Raw genomic sequence first — 22387 nt, 5'->3', positions numbered from 1 at the left:
TTAGCCAGGATGGTCTCGATCTCCTGACCTCGTGATCCACCCGCCTCGGCCTCCCAAAGTGCTGGGATTACAGGCGTGAGCCACCGCGCCCAGCCAGCTTCAGTTTATTATTTATTTATTTATTTATTTTGAGACATAAATAATTTATTTATTTATTTATTCTTGCTTTGCTGCCCCAGCTGGAGTGCAGTGGCACGATCTCGACTCACTGCAAACTCCGCCTCCTGGGTTCAAGTGGTTCTCCTGCCTCAGCCGGTATGGTAGCTGGTATTACAGGCATGGGCCACCATGCCCGGCTAATTTTTGTTTTTTTTTTAAATTAGAGACAGGGTTTCACCATGTTGGCCAGGCTGGTCTCAAACTCCTGACCTCAAGTGATCCTCCTGCCTCAGCCTCCCAAAGTGCTGGGATTACAGGTGTGGGCCACGGCACTTGGCCTATTTTGTTTTCTTAGCATACTGTTACTTGGCCAGAGCACTCACTTACCAATGGCCTGCTCCTCCCAGTGAATACTCTGTGAATACTCTATTACTCTCAGCTAATTAGTTAATGAGGTCTTAATGGGCCTGGGCTATAATTCAAATTACTGGGTCTAAGTCCTTAGGGTCCCCGCCCTGTAGCTGGTTAAGGGAAGGGCAACTTTGGGGCTTTGGGTTCTGTCTAGAAGGGTGGGCCTGAGGGCCTCAGGCCACTGGAAATTGTGGATTGGGATTGGAGCCCAGGGTTTCGGAGCCAGAGAAGCTGGACGTGGCCTGCTGAGCTGCAAAAGGGTAGCCTTGATGGAGCCTGACCTCAAGACCAGGCCTGTTTCTGGAAGTGACCCTAGATGCAGAGTCACTGCAGCATACAACCCCCTTTTCCTGTCATCCCGTGGCCAGAATGTGGAACTGGTCTCCGGAGGAGGGCCCTGAGAATCCCTGGGTAGCTGGGAGCAGACTATGGTGAAGGGTGAGGCAGTCAGATGGGGCTGTAGTCAGGACTGAGGGCTCTTCTGGCCATCTGCAGCACCCGGCCTGTTACTGGGTCTGCAGGAACCATCCTCCATACACGCCTGCTTCCTCCTGAGGGGCCTGACTTAGGGAGGTTGGCTCTGGGTCCTAACTCCCTGTGTCCTGTTTGCCCTCTGCTATCCCCAGAAGCCAGAGATCCAATCAGAGCACCTTCCACCATTTAGGGCCAGCCTGCCTGTCTGCTTTCCAAACCTCATGCTGCTCCAGGGCTGTCCAGGAAACCTTTCCTGCCACACTGGCCTTAATGTTCTCCTGCACCCCCTGTTCCCGGCCCCCAGTGAAAGGGTCTTCCCAGACCACCCCTGGAATCCTAGCTCTGAGGTGATGGCACTGTTGATGAAAAAGCCAAACTCTGTTAAATATTCGAAGAGGTTTATTCTGAGCCAAATGTGAGGGCCATGACCCATGACATAGTCCTGGGAGGTCCTGAGAACATGTGCCCAAGGTGATTGGGGTACAGCTTGATTTTTATCCAAGTTACAGGCAGAAGTTACAGGCAAAGACATAAATTAATACATGTAAGGTATACATTGGTGGGGACAGGGTAAGGTGGATGAAAACATTTCCTGGTTGGCAATTGGCTGAAAAGGTTAAACTTTGCCTAAAGAGTTAAAGTCAGCAGAAGAAAAGCTTGGGGTTAAGATAAGGTGGGTTGTGAAAGCCAAGGTTCATGTTAAGTAGATGAAGCCTTCAAAAGAATAGATGGTAAATGTCTCTAAGGTGTCAGACTCTTAGTTAAATCTCCCCTAAATCAGGAAAAGACCTAGAAAGGGAAGGGAATCTCTGCAGGATATAAATTTTCCCCACAAGAGATGGCTTTGCAGGGCCATTCCAAACTATGTCAAAAATATACTTGGGGGTAAGATACTTTGATTTCCTTAGGGCCTGTCATCTCCCATGTGATGTTAGACCAGCGTCAGGTTGGAGTTGGTGTCTTAACTGCTGAGAGTCTGTTCTGTCAGTCTTAGGATTCTGTTTTAATGTTAACAGAATCGGTTATGTCTAAGCTGGTCGGTTGTGTCTAAGCTCCAAAAGGGAAAGGCCAGGATGAGGCATGGCCCACGCCCCACTTCCTGTCATGGCCTGAACTCAGTTTTCAGTTTTTTCGAAATCCCTTTGGCCAAGAGGGGGTTCATTCAGGCAGTTGGGGGGCTTAGAATTTATTTTTGGTTTACAGCACTCACTCAGGAGTCCGGTTTTCCTAGAGCTGGGGTTTGCTTCCTCCTGGGGGCTGGTGGTGGAGTCAGGCTGCTTATCAGCCCTAGGACCTCAGGAACTTCCTTGACCTGGGTCAGCTGCCATTTCCTTATCTGTCAAGTGGAGACAATAAAACAGAACTCCTAGCGCTATAAATTAGGCAATATATGTAAAGAGAATCGAGCCCATTTAACTTTTCTTGGTTTTGTTAACTTTGTGTGGCGATTGTTTGAGAGCCGAGACAGCCATCACCTTTCCCGGTGTTCCCCTGATGCTCAGCCAGGAGTTGGCTAGAGATTTGTTTATGTGTGAATGTGCCTGCCTGGTCCAGGTCTGTCCAAGTTGCTGTGGTGGGGCCAAGCCAGTCAGCAGTCCCCTCAGGCTCAGGCTGAAGTCCCCACCCCACCCCACCCCACCCCACCCCACCCCACCCCACCCACTCCCAGGAGGAAGCCAGCAGCCCTGAGGGATTTAACCACTCACTGACTTCAACTCTTCCTGCATACTCATTTAGGCGATGACATTCTTGGTCTGTAAGTTTAGCTGGCCACATCCACTGGGATGACAGATACCAAGTACAACATATCAGGTACAGGTACATATCAGGCCCCGTGACAGGCATTTACAAATTCTCCATCTGAGAGGTCTGAGCATGCCTACCTGGTTAGTGGCAAACTGCGATGAGACCTCGTGGTCGTCCCGGTTAGAGAAGTCCCCCTGTCTGTGCTGCTCAAGCCAGACCCTCAAAGCCCAAATGAGGAGCAGAAGTGTAGCAAGGGAGCCCTTTCCTTTTGAAGCCATTCCAGTTGTACTTTTTACTGCTGAGCTGCCAGACGTTGGACTGGGACAGTAGTGAGGGGTGGGGGCAGGGTGTTGCAGGACCCAGTACCTGAATGTGATGTGTAAGCCTGTGAGCCTCTGCTTCCTGGTCCCAGTGGGTTCCTGCCACCTTCAGCTGCAGCCTCCCTCTCGAACCTGCAGCTCCGTATCTGAATCAGCGTGTTGTTCCCTGCCTACAGATTTCGATCCTACAGGGCCTTGGCTTTCTGGGCAGCATTTGATGTGAAGCGCCCTTACCACCCACTCCTTGGGGTGGACCCACCCCTGGCACCCAGGACTCCTTGCCTCCCAAGTACTGAGCCCCCTGGGCTTTCCTTCCTTGTTTCTTTCCTTCAAATCTATTATCAGTTTTTACTTTTGTGTTCTTCAAAGGCCTTTTTGGTTGCAGTTTGAGTAAGAGAGGCTGACCTCCTACTGCTTGCTGGGAATGGACTCTGGCTGGGGGAAAGTTGCCTGCCCATTCATCTGGCTGCCATCTGTCTCTTCAGGTGTCATGTGATTCTCTGAGGGAGCAGCTGCGTGAGTGGAGATGCTTTCAGTGGTGGAGGATGGACTGGACCCCCAGGCTGCCATCCCGGTAGGTGGGCGAGGGAGGATCAAGGGCGGGGAAGGGCTGCAGGGGACAGTCGTATCATCAGCTTGCCTCACTTCAAGCTGTCCTTTCGAGTCCAACACCTTAACCACTCGGCCATCACAGCCCGCTAGACCCTGTCCTTTCTAGATCACCTTATTGGTGATAAGATGGAGATTTATGAAAAGCAGTGGGAATTTAAGATCAGTAACCTGAAGACCAAGGATTTCCATTCAGCCCTTCAGCCCTCTGCCCTTAGGCCATGATTTGGTCACAGTCTGATCAAAGCACTGAATGGGTGGGAAACAGATATTCCCAGGCACTGGTTTGTTGTTTCAGTAATGGGGGTAAATTGGTAACTTACATGTATCTGAACACTTACCATTTTCTAGGATATTCTAAATGTAATGATTTGTGAGCAGTTCACTGGAGCCCCCTAGGACCTTTTCTTAGACAGCCCTTTGCACCCTCCTGGGCTATCTTGGGTACTCTGGATGGAGCTCTCTGTTCTCTTGGAGAGGCAGGAAGTCAGGTAGCTTTGGGGCTGGTCCCTTAGCAGCATCCTGAGATGGCTTTCGGGGAGAAGCCAGGATTTCCCTTTCCTCCCCACTGCTGCTTCCCAGCTCAGAGAACTCTCTGCTTGAAAGAAACTGTAGCCCTCAGAGACATGCCTTTCCCCGTCCTGGCCACAGGAGAGTCCAGCTCTACCTGTTTCCCAGCTGGCTTTCATGCAGAGGCTCTTCCCTCCCCTCTGCACTCCCACTCTCCCACCCCCAGTGCCTGCCGAATCCCACCCCAGGACCCTCCAGAGCTAGGGCAGAACCCTGGCCAACTCAGCCTTCTAACAACAGCTGCACAAACTGACTCCATGAGGGTATGCCTTTCTTGAGGGTATGCCTTATTTCTCCCTGTATACCCTAACCCAACACCTAGTTAGGTGTTCAATTGAACAAAGTATGTATGTACTTTTAAAATATAATATACTAATAACATCTTGCGTTTAAAAGAACATTTAAAATTAGACTATTTCAAGATTAAAAACTTTTGAGCCTCAAAGGATACTATCAAGAAAATGAAAAGACAACCCACAGAATGGGAGAAAATACTTGCAAATCAAATATCTGATAAGGGTCTGGTATCCAGAACATATAAAGAACACTTATAACTCAACAATAAAAAGACAGATAATCCAGTTATAAAATGGGTAAAGGATTTGAATAGACACTTCTCCAAAGAAGATACACACATGGCCAATAAAGATGGTTGTTATCATTAGACATCAGGGAAATGTGCATCGAAACCACAGTGAGATACTACTTCACGTCCCCTAGTATGTCTGTGATAAAAAAGGCAATAACTAGTGCTGGCAAAAGTGTGGAGAGATTGGAACTCATATATTGCTGGTGGGAATGTAAAATAGTGCAGCCACTTTGGCACACAGTTTGGCAGTTCCTCGATAAGTTAAACGTAGGGTTATGTATACAATTCCACTCCTAGATATATACCCAAGAGAACTAGAAATATAAGTCCACTCAAAAACTTGTACATGGATGTTCATAGCAGCATTATTGATAATAGCGAAAGAGTAGAAACAACCCAAATGTCTATTAACTGATGAATGGATGAATAAAATGTGGTATATCTATGCAGCGGAATATTTTCTGGCAATAAAAAGGGATGAAGTCCTGATACATGCTACAACATGATGGAAAATATGCTAAGTGAAATAAGTCAAAGGGTCCTATATTGTATTGATATCTATTCATGTGAGATGTACAAAATATGCAAAGCCACAGAAACAGAAAATAGATTAGTGACTGCATTCACTTCGTATTCCCTTTTCTCCCAGCCCCTGGCAATCACTAATATACAGTATTTCCTTTTGGGGTGATGAAAGTCGTTTTTGTTTTGTTTTGTTTTGTTTTGTTTGTTTGTTTGTTTTTGAGACAGAGTCTCACTCTGCTGCCCAGGCTGGAGTGCAGTGGCACTATCTTGACTCACCACAAACTCCACCTCCCAGGTTCAAGCGATTCTCATGCCTCTGCCTCCCAAGTAGCTGGGATTACGGGTGTGCACCACCATGCCCGCCTAATTTTTGTATTTTTGGTGGAGCTGGGGGTTTCACCATGTTGGCTGGGCTGGTCTTGAACTCCTGACCTCAGGTGATCCACTCATCTTGGCCTCCCGAAGTGCTGGGATTATAGGCGTGAGCCACCGTGCCCAGCCAGAAAATCTTCTAAAATTAGATAGTGGTGATGGTTGCACAATTGTGTGAATATACTAGAAACAATTGAACTGTATACTTTAAATGGGTGTATTTTATGGTGTATGAATTATATCTCATTAAAACTGTTACCTTTTTTCAAATTTAACTTTTCAAAGAATGTTAACATTTATTGTTTTGGCTGAAATCAAAATAAAAGATTAAAATATGTATCCATAATCCTATCACCCAACAATTCAAACCAGTTTTTCTTTAATCCCTTCCAGTCCTTTTCCACTTATGTGATTTTCACATACTTATAATTATGCTCATTTTTTTTTTTTTTTTTTTTTTTTTTTGAGACGAAGTCTTGCTCTGTCGCCCAGGCTGGAGTGCAGTGGCGCGATCTCGGCCTCACTGCAAGCTCCGCCTCCCAGGTTCACGCCATTCTCCTGCCTCAGCCTCCCGAGTAGCTGGGACTACAGGCGCTGCCACCACGCCTGGCTAATTTTTTTGTATTTTTAGTAGAGACAGGGTTTCACCGTGTTAGCCAGGATGGTCTCGATCTCCCGACCTCGTGATCCGCCCGCTTCGGCCTCCCAAAGTGCTGGGATTACAGGTGTGAGCCACGGCGCCCGGCCTAATTATACTCAATTTTTACTCTATATTTCCAAAAGACTCTATGTACATTTTGTGGTGTATTCATTTAACAAACATTTATTGAGTATTTCTATGTGCCAGGCACAGTGTCAAGTGTCGACACAAGGATGAATAAAACACTAGTCTTAGTGCCACACTCAGCTCTTTTATATATATGTGTTTTGTTTTGTTTTGTTTTGTTTTGTTTTTTTGAGATGGAGTCTCACTCTGCCACCCAGGTTGGAATGCAGTGGCATGATTTTGGCTCAGTACAACCCCCACCTCCCGGGTTTAAGTGATTCTCCTGCCTCAACCTCCTAAGTAGCTGGGATTACAGGCACTCACCACCACACCTGGCTAATTTTTTTTTTTTTTTTTTTTTTGAGGCGGAGTCTCGCTCTGTCGCCCAGGCTGGAGTGCAGTGGCGCGATCTCGGCTCACTGCAAACTCCGCCTCACGGGTTCACGCTATTCTCCTGCCTCAGCCTCCCGACTAGCTGGGACTACAGGTGCCTGCCACCACGCCCGGCTATTTTTTTGCATTTTTAGTAGAGACGGGGTTTCACTGTGTTATCCAGGATGGTCTCGATCTTCTGACCTCGTGATCCGCCCGCCTTGGCCTCCCAAAGTGCTGGGGTTACAGGTGTGAGCCACCGCGCCCGGCCCACACCTGGCTAATTTTTGCATTTTTAGTAGAGACAGGGTTTCATCATGTTTGCCAGGCTGATCTCAAACTCCTGACCTCAAATGATCTGCCTGCATTGGCCTCCCAAAGTGTTGGGATTACAGGCATGAGCCACCACACCCAGCCTCTTTTTAGAATTTATCTAGTACGTTTTCTGGTTTTCACCAGAAACCACTTCCCTAAAAAAAAAAAAAAAAAAAAAAAGGTAGTCCTGTCCTCAGGAGAATCCTCATAGTACTATAGATCAGAAAGTATTATTTCCACTTTAACAGATAAGGAAATTGAGGCTCAAAGAGGTTAAGTGGAATGTCTGAGGAGGCCCGTTTGGTTACTGACAGCTAGGACTGAGCCTAGTCCTCTGGCTTCCAGGCCTAGGATCTTTCTTCTTTTGAGACAAGGTCTTGCTATGTTGCCCAGGCTGGAATACAGTGGTGTGATCACAGCTCACTGCAGCCTTGAACTCCTGGACTCAAGCAGTCCTCCTGCCTCTGACCTCCCAAAGTTCTGGGATTACAGATTTGAGCCACCACGCCCAGCCTAGGATCTTTCTTAAAGTAAACCATGTTCCTGTTCTCCTCATGTTTTTATTGTTCTAAAGCAGTGTGGGTGTTTTTTGTTTGTTGGTTTTTGCCTCGTAGCTTATTGATTCTCTACAGAAGCTTGTCGGTGTAAAAAAGGTGGGAAGCCCCCCACCTTGTCCTAGATGGATTTACCCAAGCTCCCATCACTGCAGCTATGATGGGGCCAATATTTAAACACAAGATTATATGGCTCTAAGTTCACTTAAGTTTGGTCTAAAAAACAAAAAGTATCTACACTAAAGGACATATGAAACAACAGTAACAGTAATTATCTCTGGGTAGTGTGTGTGATTTTCCTTTTCTTCTCTATGCTTTATCTTTCTTTGCTATAGTTAACAATGTGCTAATTTTGCAGAAGGAATCTACAGACACACCCATAGATGTGTGTGCATGTGGTTGCATATGTATTTGGCACCAGCTAAAGGATTACACTCTAGGGACTCTCCATAGGATTTTCCGCTAAAGGCCTGTGTTCTGTGTGGTGCTGCCTAGGTCATCAAGAAGAAGCTGGTGGGATCCGTGAAAGCCTTGCAGAAGCAGTACGTGTCCCTGGACACAGTGGTCACTAGTGAAGACGGAGATGCCAACACCATGTGCAGTGCCCTGGAGGCCGTATTTATCCATGGCCTGCACGCCAAGCACATCCGAGCTGAGGCCGGAGGAAAAAGGAAGAAAAGTGCCCACCAGAAGCCTCTGCCCCAGCCTGTCTTCTGGTCCCTCCTGAAAGCTGTCACTCACAAGTGAGATTTAGCTGGAGAGGTTTTGCTTTGCGGAGGAGCAGCAGAGTATGGGACACTTGGCTTTTCCTCCCCAGCTGTTCAGGAAGCCAACAGAGGTGCCCTGTGTTCTAGCATAGAGATAGGGTGAGGTAGGGGTTGAAAGTGTCTTCTAGAAAGGCTTATCTCTAGACCAAGCTTCCCAGCCAGTGTGCCAGCAGATCTTGAGACCCTCAGCACTCAGGCAAGAGCCTGTGGCTGCTTTGAGACTGGTCACAAAAAGCAGGTGAGACTGGTCACCTTTAGCAGGAACCACCTTTTTTGCCACACTGGGGCAGAGTTACATAGTTACAACAGAGGTTGTGTGGCCTGGAAAGCCTAAAGAATTTACTATCTGGCCCTTTACAGAAGACGTTTGCTGACCCTGCCTTAGATTATTCGAACATCCGAATTGTAAATCTTTTTTTTTTTTTTTGGGACGGAGTTTCGCTCTGTCACCCAGGCTGGAGTGCAATGGCATGATCTCGGTTCACTGGCACCTCCGCCTCCCAGGTTCAAGCAATTCTCCTGCCTCAGCCTCCTGAGTAACTGGGACAATAGGCACGCACCATCACACCCAGCTAATTTTTGTATTTTTAGTAGAGATGGGGTTTTGCTATGTTGGTCAGGCTGCTCTCAAACTCCTGACCTTGTGATCCGCCCACCTCCGCCTCCCAAAGTGCTGGGATTATAGGCATGAGCCACCGCGCCCAGCCATTAATGTTATCTCTTAAGGAGGTATGGGGTTATTTTTATTAACAAGTGGAATCAGGAAAAGCATATGAATATTCACCCTGAGACACTTATCTCTTTGGCCCCTAACTGTCTGGGCTTTTGAGCAAGTAGCTGGCACTGTGCCTCTAAGGACTACTAAATGCCACCTTCAGCCCAAAAGAAGCCTTGTCAGTCTCTAATCTTCCTTTCCATGCTGACTGCCACTGCCTTGTCTCACGTTCTTTCTTCTTTCCTGAGTGACACTGGCTTTCTATTTGTCCCGCTTATCTCACTCTGTCTTTCCTTGAGTCCATCATCTGGTCAACATTTACTGAGCTGAAGCTCCCTGGAGCTTACTCACTGAGCCTAGTAGAGTGCGGTCTACGTTCCCATGGAGGAGATAAACCCGCGCCAGGGACTGTGGTACCTCAGAGGGGCATGTACATCAGACCGAGGCATTCCGGGACTGAGTTTGGTACACCTGGGGTCTGATCGCCTTATGCAGAACATCTACCCTGCAGTCTGCATGACTATGGTCAAGTCACTTTTCTAAACAAAAATCTGTAGCCCACAGGCTCCCAGATGCTAGCCTGGAGACTGATTCACTAGGTTGGGGTCCCAGAACTTGTATCCTGCTCAAGTTCCCCAGGGGATTCTGGTGCATGGCTGGGTGTGGGGCCATTACTCCCTGTTGCCTTATTGATTTGATATTTAAGACCCTCTCTTTCCTGGCCTTGCAACCAAACCACCCACTCTTCCGCCATATGCTGTAATTGGAGCGCTCCCCAATCCTCTTACAGGGTTGTTGATTTCCTACCCTTTATGGCTTTTTTCATCAGTCCCTTGTGCCTGAGGGCAGGGACCATGTCTTTACCCTGCGTCTTCATTGCTCCAAGGACTTTGCACTTAAGGAGCTCTGACAGCATGCCTTGGATGAGCAGATATGTCAGGGGCCCAGTGGTAGTTGGAATGAACATGGAAATTATCTTTCACAATTCCAATCTCAAAAAATATATATATATATAATATATAAATATATATATATATTGCCTAGGCTGGAGTGCAGTGGTGCAATCTCCACTCACTGTGACCTTTGCTTCCCAGGCTCAAGCTATCCTTCCACCTCAACCTCCCCAGTAGCTGGGTAGCTGGGACTACATGTGCAAGCCACCACATCTGGCTATGTTGTTGTTGTAGAGACAGAGTTTCGTCCTGTTGCCCAGGCTGGTCACGAACTCCTGAGCTCAAGTGATCCGCCTGCCTTGGCCTCCCAAAGTGCTGGGATTACAGGCGTGAGCCACCACATCTGGCCTAAAACACTATTACCCAATATTTTTTCATGGCTGTATCTATTTGCAGTGGTTATTCCTGGTTCCTGCTAACAAGTAGATAAAAGCACATCTCTGTGATTTGGGGTAGTTTCTTGAAACACGTCTGTTCTCCCTTCCCAGACACATCATCTCAGAGTTGGAGCACCTGACGTTTGTCAACACGGATGTGGGCCGCTGCCGGGCATGGCTGCGGCTGGCCCTGAACGACGGCCTGATGGAGTGCTACCTGAAGCTGCTGCTGCAGGAGCAGGCCCGCCTGCATGAGTACTACCAGCCCACCGCCCTGCTCCGGGATGCTGAGGAGGGCGAGTTCCTCCTTAGCTTCCTGCAGGGCCTCACGTCCTTGTCCTTCGAACTCTCCTACAAGTCTGCCATCTTAAATGAGTGGACGCTCACCCCACTGGCCCTGTCTGGGCTTTGCCCGCTTTCTGAGCTGGACCCTCTCTCTACCTCTGGTGCAGAACTACAGCGGAAGGAATCTCTGGATTCCATTTCCCATTCTTCAGGCTCTGAGGACATCGAAGTCCATCACTCGGGCCATAAGATACGGAGGAACCAGAAGCTGACTGCCTCCTCCCTCAGCCTGGACACGGCCAGTTCATCCCAGCTGTCCTGCAGCCTAAACTCTGATAGCTGCTTACTCCAAGAGAATGGCTCCAAGAGTCCAGACCATTGCGAGGAACCCATGTCCTACGACTCAGACCTGGGCACAGCAAATGCTGAGGACTCAGACCGGTCTCTGCAAGAGTGAGTACCCTGCCCCCACTCCTTCCCATCTTCTCTTCTCCCTCCTTTCTTTCCTCTCCTCCTCCCTTTCTTCCCACAGCATGTGATTGTCTGTTACTGAACTCTATTAGTAATTAAAGAAAGCCAAGGGAGTCATCATCGACTTCTCCAGGGACTGGAGTCGCTGGGAACTGTAGCAGGCAATACAGGCATAGTGGAGAAAGTGGACTTAGAACAGCTTAGAGCTGGTTTGGGCTCCAGCTCTGCCCCGGTGACTTTTAGCAGGTTACTTGGCCGGGTGCGGTGGCGCATGCCTGAAATCCCAGCACTTGGGAAGCTGAGGCAGGAGGATTGCTTGAGCCCAGGAGTTCGAGGCCAGCCTGGGCAATGTAGCAAGATCCCGCCTCTAAATTAAAAAAATAAGATAAAATAAAATAAAACAAAAACTGAAAACAAACAATAACAACAAAAAAACAAGATACTTAGTCTCTACAAGGCACAGTGTAAAATATTGTTGTCTTCTTCTAGAAGGAAGGAAACTAATAGGTCAAGGTACATTTAAAACTTCCAACAAATAGATGAAACATAACGCGTAAGAGTGTGACTTCACAGGATACCTCCTGGGGGACACAGGACCTGAGTGCTGCATGCAGGAGGTGGTGGACAGGTGGGGACAGACAGATGTGTGGAAGAGTATGAGGGGCAGATGAACTAGGCTGAAGAGAGAACTGGGCAGAGCCTTCTTCACACAGCCTTTTAAACATTTTTTTGCAGCCGGGCACGGTGGCTCACGCCTATAATCCCAGCACTTTGGGAGGCCAAGGCAGGTAGATCTTGAGGTCAGGAGATTGAGACCATCCTGACTAACATGGTGAAACCCTGTCTCTACTAAAAATACAAAAAATTAGCCGGGCGTGGTGGCGGGCGCCTGTAGTCCCAGCTACTCGGGAGGCTGAGGCAGGAGAATGGTGTGAACCCGGGAGGTGGAGCTTGCAGTGAGCTGAGACCGTGCCTCTGCACTCCAGCCTGGGTGACAGAGCGAGACTCTGTCTCAAAAAAAAAAAAAAAAAAAAAAAAATTTGCATAGATAATCTTTTTATGGTTAAAAAAAAAATCTAAAACATATACAGTGAAAGCCTTTCCCATTCCTGTTCTCCCTCTACTCTGTTCTTTCCTCCCACCTCTAAAACCATAATAATCAATTTCCTGTATATTCTTCCAAATTTCTAAATGCATCTACAACAAATACCAGTATAAAGATTTTCAGCTGAGCGCAGTGGCTCACGCCTGTAATCCCAGCACTTTGGGAGGCCAAGACGGGCGGATCACAAAGTCAAGAGATCGAGACCTTTCTGGCTAACACGGTGAAACCCCATCTCTACTAAAAATACAAAAAATTAGCCGGGTGTGGTGGCAGGCACCTGAAGTCCCAGCTACTCAGGAGGCTGAGGCAGGAGAATGGTGTGGACCCGGGAGGCGGAGCTTGCAGTGAGCCGAGATTGTGCCACTGCGCTCCAGCCTGGGCGACAGAGCGAGACTCTGTCCTCAAAAAAAAAAAATAAAAGATTTTTAAAATTTCTTCCTTATTTATTACTTTCTCGCCTACAAAGGCAGTATATACACACTGTTCTATATCTTGTTTTGGAGAAGATCTTTTCATATCAGAGCTTCTTCATTCTTTTATTTTTATTTTTATTTTTATTTTTTATAGAGACAGGGTTCTCACTGTGTTGCCCAGGCTGGTCTTGAACTCCTGGGCTCAAGAGATCTTCCTGCCTCAGGCTCCCAAAGTGCTGGGGATTACAGGCGTGAGCCACCGTGCCCAGCCTCATTCTTTTTTTTCCATTGCATATTGTTCTAGTGTATGAATGTACCTTAGTTTACTTAATCAGCCCAGTATTTAATGGGTGCTGGGGCCTGTGTTTTCATAAATAACCTTGTGTATGTGGTCTTTTAGTTCTGCATAGCTATCTCTGTTGAGTAAACTCCCGGAAGCAAAATTGCCGAGCAAAAGGATAGACTAATATGGAATATTCACAGATTATTGCCCATTTACACTCCACCAGGAATGTCCTTGTTTCTTAGCCTTGCCAGCTGATGGTATTAGTGAACTTTTGGATATTTGCTCATCTGATAGGTGGAAAATGGGAACTTCTTATTAAAAGCCTCCTTCAGCTGGATCCATGTTGCATCAGCGGAAAAGAAGGTCCCACGTGTTTGGGACCTTCTTTCCACTCATCCTGTGCCCTCGCCTTGGTTCAGGTCCCTCCAGGGTTCTCACCCAGCATGGAAAGAGCACCCACATTGGGTGGTGTTACGGACTGGGGTTGGAGCAGACCTAGTTTCAAGTCCTGTTCTACCACTTACAAGCCCAGGAAGGTCAGGCACATTGCCTGTTAGTCAAACACATATAGGAGATTGTCTCGTAGGCCCAGAAATGGCTTCTGAGCACATTAGGTGGAGTTTTCAAATGTTAAATGGAGGAATTTAGATAGAATACATTGGGGAGGAGCAGTCTCTGCCTCCCGTGACCACTGGGACCATGGCATGACAGGCCTGCAGTGTGACCCGGGCACAGGGCATGACCTAAGTTCACTCACCTGTCTTAGCCCTTCCTGTGTGTCTGCCTCCTCTGCAGACCAGCCAGCCATCCCCTTGTCATATGTCTCTCCTTTATCTCATGTGTCTTGTGATTGGAAAATTCCAGCTTAAGGTCACTGAATCAGTAACCATCCTCTCTGTGCAGGAAGTGTTGTCCTGGCTATTATGGGGAAACTGGAGGGGCAAGGGTCAGGATGTATAGACAAATGCCGGACAGTGGTGTGAGTAACTGGCAAATGTAAGACATACAGATGCACCAACACACAGGCAGCACCAGCATTCGTAGAGCTGGGCCTTGAAGTTAGTCCTTGAGCATCCACAGAGACCAGCATTTCTTGAAGTGTATATTTCAAGGGTAAAATGTTCTCACCGACACTTAGAGTTCATCAAAGTTATTACATTATTTAAATATTTGTAACTTTAAATTAGACATAAATTCCTTGTGCTTATCATTACACATATAAAATCAAAACATCCACAAATTAAACATAAAGAAAAGCATAAAAGACACAACACTCAAAATGAAATTTATTAATATAAAGCGGTTCTGTTTGGCAGAAACCAAATTGCAGTTGGTCTAGTGAATTGACTGTCCTGAATAGCTTCTTCCGTGTAGATTGGATCTGTATTATAATCATCACTGAGTGGCATAGATATAGTCTGGAGGGTTTAAGTACTTAGATTTAAGTACTTAGAATGGCCCCTGGCACAGAGGCATCAATAGTGCTCAATTGATGGTATTGTTGTATTTTATTTTATTCTATATTTTATTTATTTTTTGAAACGGAGTCTCGCTCTGTCCCCCAGGCTGGAGTGCAGTAGCGTGATCTCGGCTCACTGCAACCTCCGCCTCCTGGGTTCAAGCGATTCTCCTGCCTCAGCCTCCCGAGTAGCTGGGATTATAGGGGCCTGCCACCACACCAGCTAATTTTTGTATTTGTTGTAGAGAAAGGGTTTCACTATGTTGGCCAGGTGAACTCCTGACCTCAGGTGATCCGCCTGCCTCAGCCTCTCAAAGTGCTGGGATTACAGGCATGAGCCACCATGCCCAGCCTGGGTAGACATGTTTTTAATTCTCTTAGTTACATACCTAGGGGTGGAATTGCTGGGTCATATGTAACTCTATGTTTAACTTCTTGAGGAACTACCAAATTGTTTTCTGCAGTAGTTGCGTCATTTTACATCCCCACCACTAATATATACGAGCTTTAATTTCTCTACATCTTTGCCCACCGTTATTATTTTCTATCTTTTTTATTATGATCAACCCAGTGGGTATAAAGTGGTATTTCATTGTAGTTTTGATTTGCATTTCTCTGATGACTAATGATGTTGAGTGTCTTTTCATGTGCTTATCAAACATTTGGATATCTTCTTTGGAGAAATGTCTGTTCAGATCATTTGCCCATTTAAACATTTAGTTATTTGTCTTTTTATTGTTGATTTATAAGTGTTCTGTATCCTTTAAAACACAAACGTTTTGGCCAGGCACGGTGGCTCACTCCTATAATCCCATCACTTTGTGAGGTCAAAGTGGGCGGATCACGAGGTCAGGAGATCGAGACCATCCTGGTTAATATGGTGAAACCCCATCTCTACTAAAAAAAAAAATTCAAAAAATTAGTTGGGCATTGTGGCGGGCGTCTGTAGTCCTAGCTAATCGGGAGTCTGAGGCAGGAGAATGGCATGAACCCGGGAGGCGGAGCTTGCAGTGAGCCGAGATGGCACCACTGCACTCCAGCCTGGGCGATGGAGTGAGACTCAGTCTGAAAAAAAAAAAAACCACACAAACGTTTTTTATTTTTGTTTTTTGAAACAGAGTTTCACTTTGTTGCCCAGGCTGGAGTGCGGTGGTGTGATCTTGGCTCACTGCAGCCTCCCCCTCCCGGGTTCAAGTGATTCTCCTGCCTCAGCCCCCCAAGTAGCTGGGATTACAGGTACACACCACCATGCCCAACTAATTTTTGTATTTTTATTAGAAACAGGGTTTCGCTATGTTGGCCAGGCTGATCTCGAACTCCTGGCCTCAGATGATCCACCCGCCTTGGCCTCCAAAGTGCTGGGATTACAATTTATTTTTTATTGCTTTCTTATGCTGTAGATCTCACATCTAAGAAACCATTGCCTAATCCAAAGACATGAAGTTTATACCTCTCTTTCCTTCCAAGAGTTTTACAGTTTTAACTCTTACCTTTAGGTCTTTAATCCACTTTGAGTTAATTTTTGTGTACAATGTGAGATAGCAGTCCAGCTTTTTTCTTTTGCATGTGATTATCCACTTATCTCAGCACAATTGTTGAAAAGACTATTCCCTCCCCATTAAAATGTGTTGGTGTCTATGTTGAAAATCAGTTACTTTTTTTTTTTTTTGAGATGGAGTCTCGCTCTTTCACCCAGGCTGGATTGCAGTGGCACAATCTCAGCTCACTGCAACCTCCACCTCCCGGGTTCAAGCAATTCTCTGCCTCAGCCTCCCGAGTAGCTGGGATTACAGGCGCCTGCCACCAAGCCTGGCTAATTTTTGTATTTTTAGTAGAGACGGGGTTTTACCATCTTGGCCATGCTAGTCTTGAACTCCTGATCTTGTGATTCTACCCGCCTCAGCCTCCCAAAGTGCTGGGATTGCAGATGTGAGCCACCACACTCGGCCAAAATCAGTTGCTTATACATGTATGAATTGGCCACCTATTCTTGACTATAAAGTCTTGAAATGTTGTTTGGGGTTAAGATGGTGCAGAGCTCACTGGGAAGACAATCAGGTAAGCAACTTGAATTCTAAAGTCCTCATTTCCATAAGCCCAAATTAAGCAGAGCTTCATGTATCTTCTGGACCCAGTCCAAGCCATCAGGGCAGATGCATGGAGGCTTTGGGGCCTTAGACAGCCTGTGGCCACCTGAACCTGGCTTTGCCCATGACATGCTCCACTGGTTTTATAAGCAGAAGAGATAGCAAACGGGTTTATTTTCAAAATGGAGCTTGGATCCTCAGAAGAAGCCTCAGGAGAGGGAGGAGCAGTTGCTAGTCAGTGCACATTCCAGAGGTCCCAGGGCATGTTTCTGTGCAATGTGTATGTGTGAGTGTGTGTGTGCACGCACGTGTACCAAGGCAGTAACATTTGCTCCCTGTGGCCCCAGGAAGCAGCACGGAGGAGACAGGGAGTGGCAGTCCCACCATGGAGAGTGAGCAGGGGCACATCTCGTGTGTACTCATATCCACCCTCACACACCTGGTATACACTGAGCTCCAGCAGCAGTTTCTGGGGATGTGAGGCTTCACTGTCTCCACATCCAGTCCAGCTCTGAGGGGACCAGCCCTTGTACCTCCCCTTGCTGTCCCAGTGCCTGCACAGGAACAAAGTATGACCTCGCTTAGGAAACCTGCCTAGCCCTCGCTTCTCCTAGTCCCTGCCCCAGGGCACAGAGGCCTGGCATCTCTACTTCCTGTGCTGTGGAGGAGGAGGCTCTGCTGCATACCATGTTTGGGGAAACGATTGCCCACACAACCATGTGTTTGGCTGAGCAAGCTCTCCAGGCCCACAGCTAGCCTGCTCAGAATGCCAGTAAGTCCTCATTCACACCAAGTCCTCTTTCTCTGCTGGGGAGCTTTTTCGCCTGAGATCCCAGGCTCCACAAATCACCTGTCCACCCAGTCTGCCTAAATACTGGCCAGGAAAAACGTGGTGGGAGTGTCAGAGGAGGACTGTGTGAGGGGGAGTGCAGTGGATCATTTAGAGGGTGTGGGTTGTTTTAAATCATAAAACAGCAGTTTTGCATTCTTCCCTCTGCCCCAGTTGCCTTGCGCATTATCGCAGACAACCTGTCACACAGGTTTCTTTGTTTAAAACTTCTAGGGTATTGTTGGAATTCAGCAAAGCCCAGGTAAACTCTGTGCCAACCAACGGACTGAGCCAAGAAATGGAGATCCCCATACCACAGGCCTCGCTGTCCCTCCATGGCCTCAACACCAGCACACACCTGCACTGTGAGGCACCTGCAGAGCCCCTTCCTGCCCAGGCAGCCTCTGGAACTCAAGATGGTGTCCACGTGCAGGAGCCGCATCCCTGGGCGCCCAGCGCCCTGGACTTACAGCAGCCTGTGGAGAGCACCTCAGGCCAGCAGCCTTCTAGTACTGTCAGCGCGACAGCCAGAGAAATGGGCCAAGGGAATGGCCTGCAGAAGGCCCGGGCTCTTGACGGAGCTGGTCTGAAGCTGGTAGTTTCCTCACCCACCAGTCCGGTGAGTGGTGCAAGCCGTTCAGGGGGCAGTCTTGGGAAATGTCAGCTGACACAGGGTTTCCCCAGCTAGTGACCCTGAGTGGTCTCTGCCTTCTCCCTGTTAGCCTTCCTCTCCCTGCATAGTGATAGTGTTAATAGCATCATGATGATGGGGCTCATGTTTCTTGGCATGTGAGCTGTAGATATAAGCCTGGCACTGTGCTGATCACTTCCCGTGTGTATCTCCTGTCATTTTCATGTCACTTTGTGAAGGTCGTTCTCATCTGACCGCAGTCTCAGCTCTTTAACCACTACCACTCACCAGCATAAGGCCTTGGGCAAGTCACTTCAGCTCTCTGAACCTTCATTTCCTCCTTAGTACTTGTTATTATTAAATTAATATTTTTTTATTTTTGGTTTTTGGTATTTTTTTCAGATGGAGTCTTGCTGTGTTGCCCAGGCTGGAGTGCAGTGGCACAATCTCTGCTCACTGCCACCTTCGCCTTCCGGGTTCAAGCAATTCTCCTGCCTCAGCCTCCCGAGTAGCTGGGATTACAGGTGCCCACCTCCATGCCGGGCTAATTTTTGTATTTTTAGTAGAGATGGGGTTTCACCATGTTGGCCAGGCTGGTCTCGATCTTCTTGCCTCGGCCTCCTGAAGTGCTGGGATTACAGGCATGAGCCAGTGTACTCAGCCTATTAAATTAATATTTTTAGAAAATACTAGGCCTTGAACATACTCACTTTGCAACATGACCCAGGTTTTAGAGCTGTGCTGTCTAATATGGCAGCTACAAGCCACGTGTGGCTGTTGAACACTTAAAATGTGGCAAGTCCAAATGGAGATGTGCCATGTGAAATAAGCGCTGGATTTCAACAACTTAGTATGATGAAAGAATAGAAAATCTCATTTTTATGGATTACAAGTTAAAATGAAAATATTTGGGGGCTGGGCATGGTGGCTCACACCTGTAACCCCAGCACTTTGGGAGGCCAAGAGGGAGGATTGCTTGAGCCCAGGAGTTGGAGACCAACCTGGGCAACAAAGTGAGACCCCATCTGTACAAAAAATACAGAAATTAGCTGGGCATGGTGGTGTGTGGCTGTACATATAGCATGAGGCTGTAGTTCATTCTTTTCCATTGTTCTGCAGTATTCCATTGTAAAAATATATCACAACCTATTATCCATTCTCCTGTTAATGGACATTTGGGTTGTTTCCAGGTTTTGACTATTATGAAGAAAGCTGTAGCGAACATTCTCGTACATGCTTTTGGAGAACCTCGGTGCTTATTTCTGTGGGTATATATACCTGGGAATGGAATTGCTAGGTCCTTGGGTGGCTTATGTTTAGCTTTAATAGATACCACCACCAAACAGTTGTCTAAAGTGTTTGTGCTAATTTATACTCATATTGGCAACAAATGAGCATTCTAGTTGCTCGTTATCCTGGCCAATGGTGTTACCAATCTTTTTAATTTTAGCCACTCTGCTAGATGTGTAGTGGTTTTAATTTTCATATCCTTGATGACTAAAGATGATACCTTTTCATTTGCTTATTGGCCAGTCAATCCTCTTTTATAGAATGTCTGTCCAAGTTGTCATTCCGGTCTTAAATTGAGTTGTATGTGTATGTGTTGATTTGTAGGAGCTCTTTATATATTATATATATAAGTCTTTTATTGGACAAAAACAGTATATATATCAAGTATCTTTTTCTAGTCTATAGAGCTTGACTTTTAAACCTCCTAATGGTATTTTTATTGAACAGAGATTCTTTTAATGATGTGCAGTTTATCAGTCTTTTTGTTTATGGTTTGCTTGGTTTTTGTCCCATTTAAGAGATATTCATCTCCCCCAAGGATCTGAAGGTATTTGCCTATATTATCTTCTAGAAGCTTTAGTGATTTATTTTTCACAGTTAGGTTTATGATCTTTCTGGGATTAATTTTTGTGTGTGGTGTTAGAGGTCAAACCTCATATTTTTCCATATGGATATCTGATTGGCCTTGGTCTGTTTCTTGAATATGACCATGTAAATCACAAAACTGTCAGTGTGGGTCAGTCTTCAAATTTGCTGTTCTGAAGATGCTTCAGTACATCCTGAAGATTTACTTCCTGAAAATGAATGCTCTAGGACCCTGAAGGTTGTGACTGTGCACCTCCCAACTCAAGCTGAAGGCTGAAGAGGAAAGCTCTGCAGCCCCTTCCTCGAGCTGGAGGCAGAGTGACGTCTGCTGGGGATGCAGGCTGTGTGCCCCACAGGACTCCAGAGTGGCACTAACCATGTTGAGTTCACTCCTGCCCAAGGTCTAGCTTCTGCTTTACAGGCTCAGGCATCTTATCTTGCCAGGGCCTCAAAGCTGATGGGACAGAATAGCATCTTTGCTCACTAAGCTCTGACCCACCGGCCTCCTTGCAGCTCTGTAGTCCAAGCGAACTCCTTCCAACATCAGGCTTCTTTTAAAAAAAAATTTTTCTGAGGCAGAGTCTCACTCTGTCACCCAGGCTGAAGTATAGTGGTGCAATCTCAGCTCACTGAAACCTCCGCCTCCTAGGTTCAACTGATTCTCATGCCTCAGCCTCCCGAGTAGCTGGGATTACAGATGCCTACCACCACGCCCAGCTAATTTTTGTATTTTTAGTAGAGACGGGGTTTCACCATGTTGGCCAGGCTGGTCTCAAACTCCTGGCCTCAAGTGATCTGCCCACTTTGGCCTCCCAAAGTGCTGGGATTACGGGCATGAGCCACCGTGCCCAGCCCAGCCTCAGGGTTTTACATTTGCTGTTCCTTCTCGACTCACTTCTTTGTTGTCTCAGCCTTCCCTGACTGGACCCCCATAGCTCAAAAGCACCATCCCCAGTGACTCTGTCCCATTCATCTGCTTGACTTCACTTATAACACTCATCACTATGTGCAATTACAGTATATTATCTCTTTGTCTCCTTGTTTATTTTCTGTCTTCCTTACTAGAATATTAGCTCTATGATACAGAGCACCAGGCCTGTTCACTTCTGTATTGTCAGCACCAAGCACTGTACCTGGGAGAAAGTAGGCATTGATGAATAGTTCTTGAACTCCCAAGAGACTCTTGAGATGCCAATTCCTAAGTTTATTTTGTTCCCCCATCCTAGCTATAAGGCTGTTTGGAATGGTTGTTTTTCTTGGTATCTCCAGCAAGTACCTGGCCCAGAATCATACAAGATGTGTGAATAAATCATGACCATCCCAATGTCTTTAATATAAAATAACAAAGATAAGTCAAGGGGACTGGAAGGAAGGAGACAAATGTGAAATTTAAGATTGTGGACATTCAGGCTGGGCGTGATAGTTCACGCCTCTAATCCTAGCAATTTGGGAGGCCAAAGCGTGTCATTGAAGTGTACCATCAAGTGGACACGGTGGTCAGGTTGGTGTGATCATGGCAGGCTCTGCCTCTGTGCCAGCTACAGGGGACTCTGATTGCTGGAAGGTTGCTTAGGGAATGTGACATCTAAGTGCTTGGTGCTGAGTCTGATGTGAGAATCTCGGATCCTGCCCCCGTCCTGTGTCTGTCTCATAGGGAAGTTGTGGATTCATTCACTGCTTATTCAGTAGGTAGTTACCAGGTGCCACTGAATAGCCTGCCAGCTCATGTGGGCCTGCTGGGCTCCTGGCCTGTGGACAGTGCCAGGCTGTGCCCTGCATGTCTGCCCCTGTGGTCCTCATCTATCTATACTTCTATCAGTTAGCCACGTGCTTTTTATTTGATGTTATTTTAGGAGAGATGTTGGGGTCACTGTCAAGTTTTATAGTGTAGAGACCCATTCAGTCTTTCTTTTAAAAACATTTATTTTTAATTCATTGAACCCAAAGCACCTACCATAAGCCAAGCACCATGTTAGGTGCTAGGGGTAGAGTGATACAACAGGACAGACAAAGGCCCTTTGGGGACAGACATTAAATTAGACAAATGATTATCCACATCATAATTACACTTGTGCTAAGCACTAGGAAGGAGAGGTGCAGGGAATAGGGGTCTCTCAAGGGTGACGCATGTCTGGGATCTGGGGGTTGTGGGTTCGTTTCAGTTTAACTCCCAAAAGGCAGTGTGAGTTCTAGGACTTGCTCTTAATCACCGTCCCCATGGACCATCTTCCCATGGTATGTGGTTCCTCTTCCACAGTTATGAGTACAGGCAGTTCCTTTGCCTGGCATAATGAGGACAGGCTGGACAAAGTCTCATCCTTCTGAAAGTGTCCCAGAGACCTTTGTCTCACTCCTCAGCCACACTTCTCTCGGGGATTCAGCTGTTGTATATGGCATCATGAGCCCTTTAGT

At 46.9% G+C, this 22387-nt stretch overlaps 1 protein-coding gene across 9 annotated transcripts in view; it reads left to right on the top strand.

Annotated features, from left to right (window-relative positions):
• Positions 1-22387, top strand: part of PLEKHM1 (pleckstrin homology and RUN domain containing M1) — a 72058-nt gene that overhangs the window by 20257 nt on the left and 29414 nt on the right. For 8 of the 9 annotated variants that reach the window (XM_063717939.1, NM_001374089.1, XM_054535296.2 and 5 more), the window contains 4 exon segments: positions 3536-3624; positions 8218-8465; positions 10646-11272; positions 17704-18088. In XM_063717939.1, the coding sequence (XP_063574009.1) occupies positions 3577-3624; positions 8218-8465; positions 10646-11272; positions 17704-18088 (1308 nt within the window). In that variant the 5' untranslated portion in view covers positions 3536-3576. 9 annotated transcript variants of the gene reach the window in all.

This window comes from Pongo abelii, chromosome 19 (assembly GCF_028885655.2).
Source record: "Pongo abelii isolate AG06213 chromosome 19, NHGRI_mPonAbe1-v2.0_pri, whole genome shotgun sequence".
NCBI lineage: Eukaryota > Metazoa > Chordata > Mammalia > Primates > Hominidae > Pongo > Pongo abelii.
Note: the sequence above shows the minus strand (reverse complement) of the source record. Positions and strands in the feature narration are given on the sequence as shown.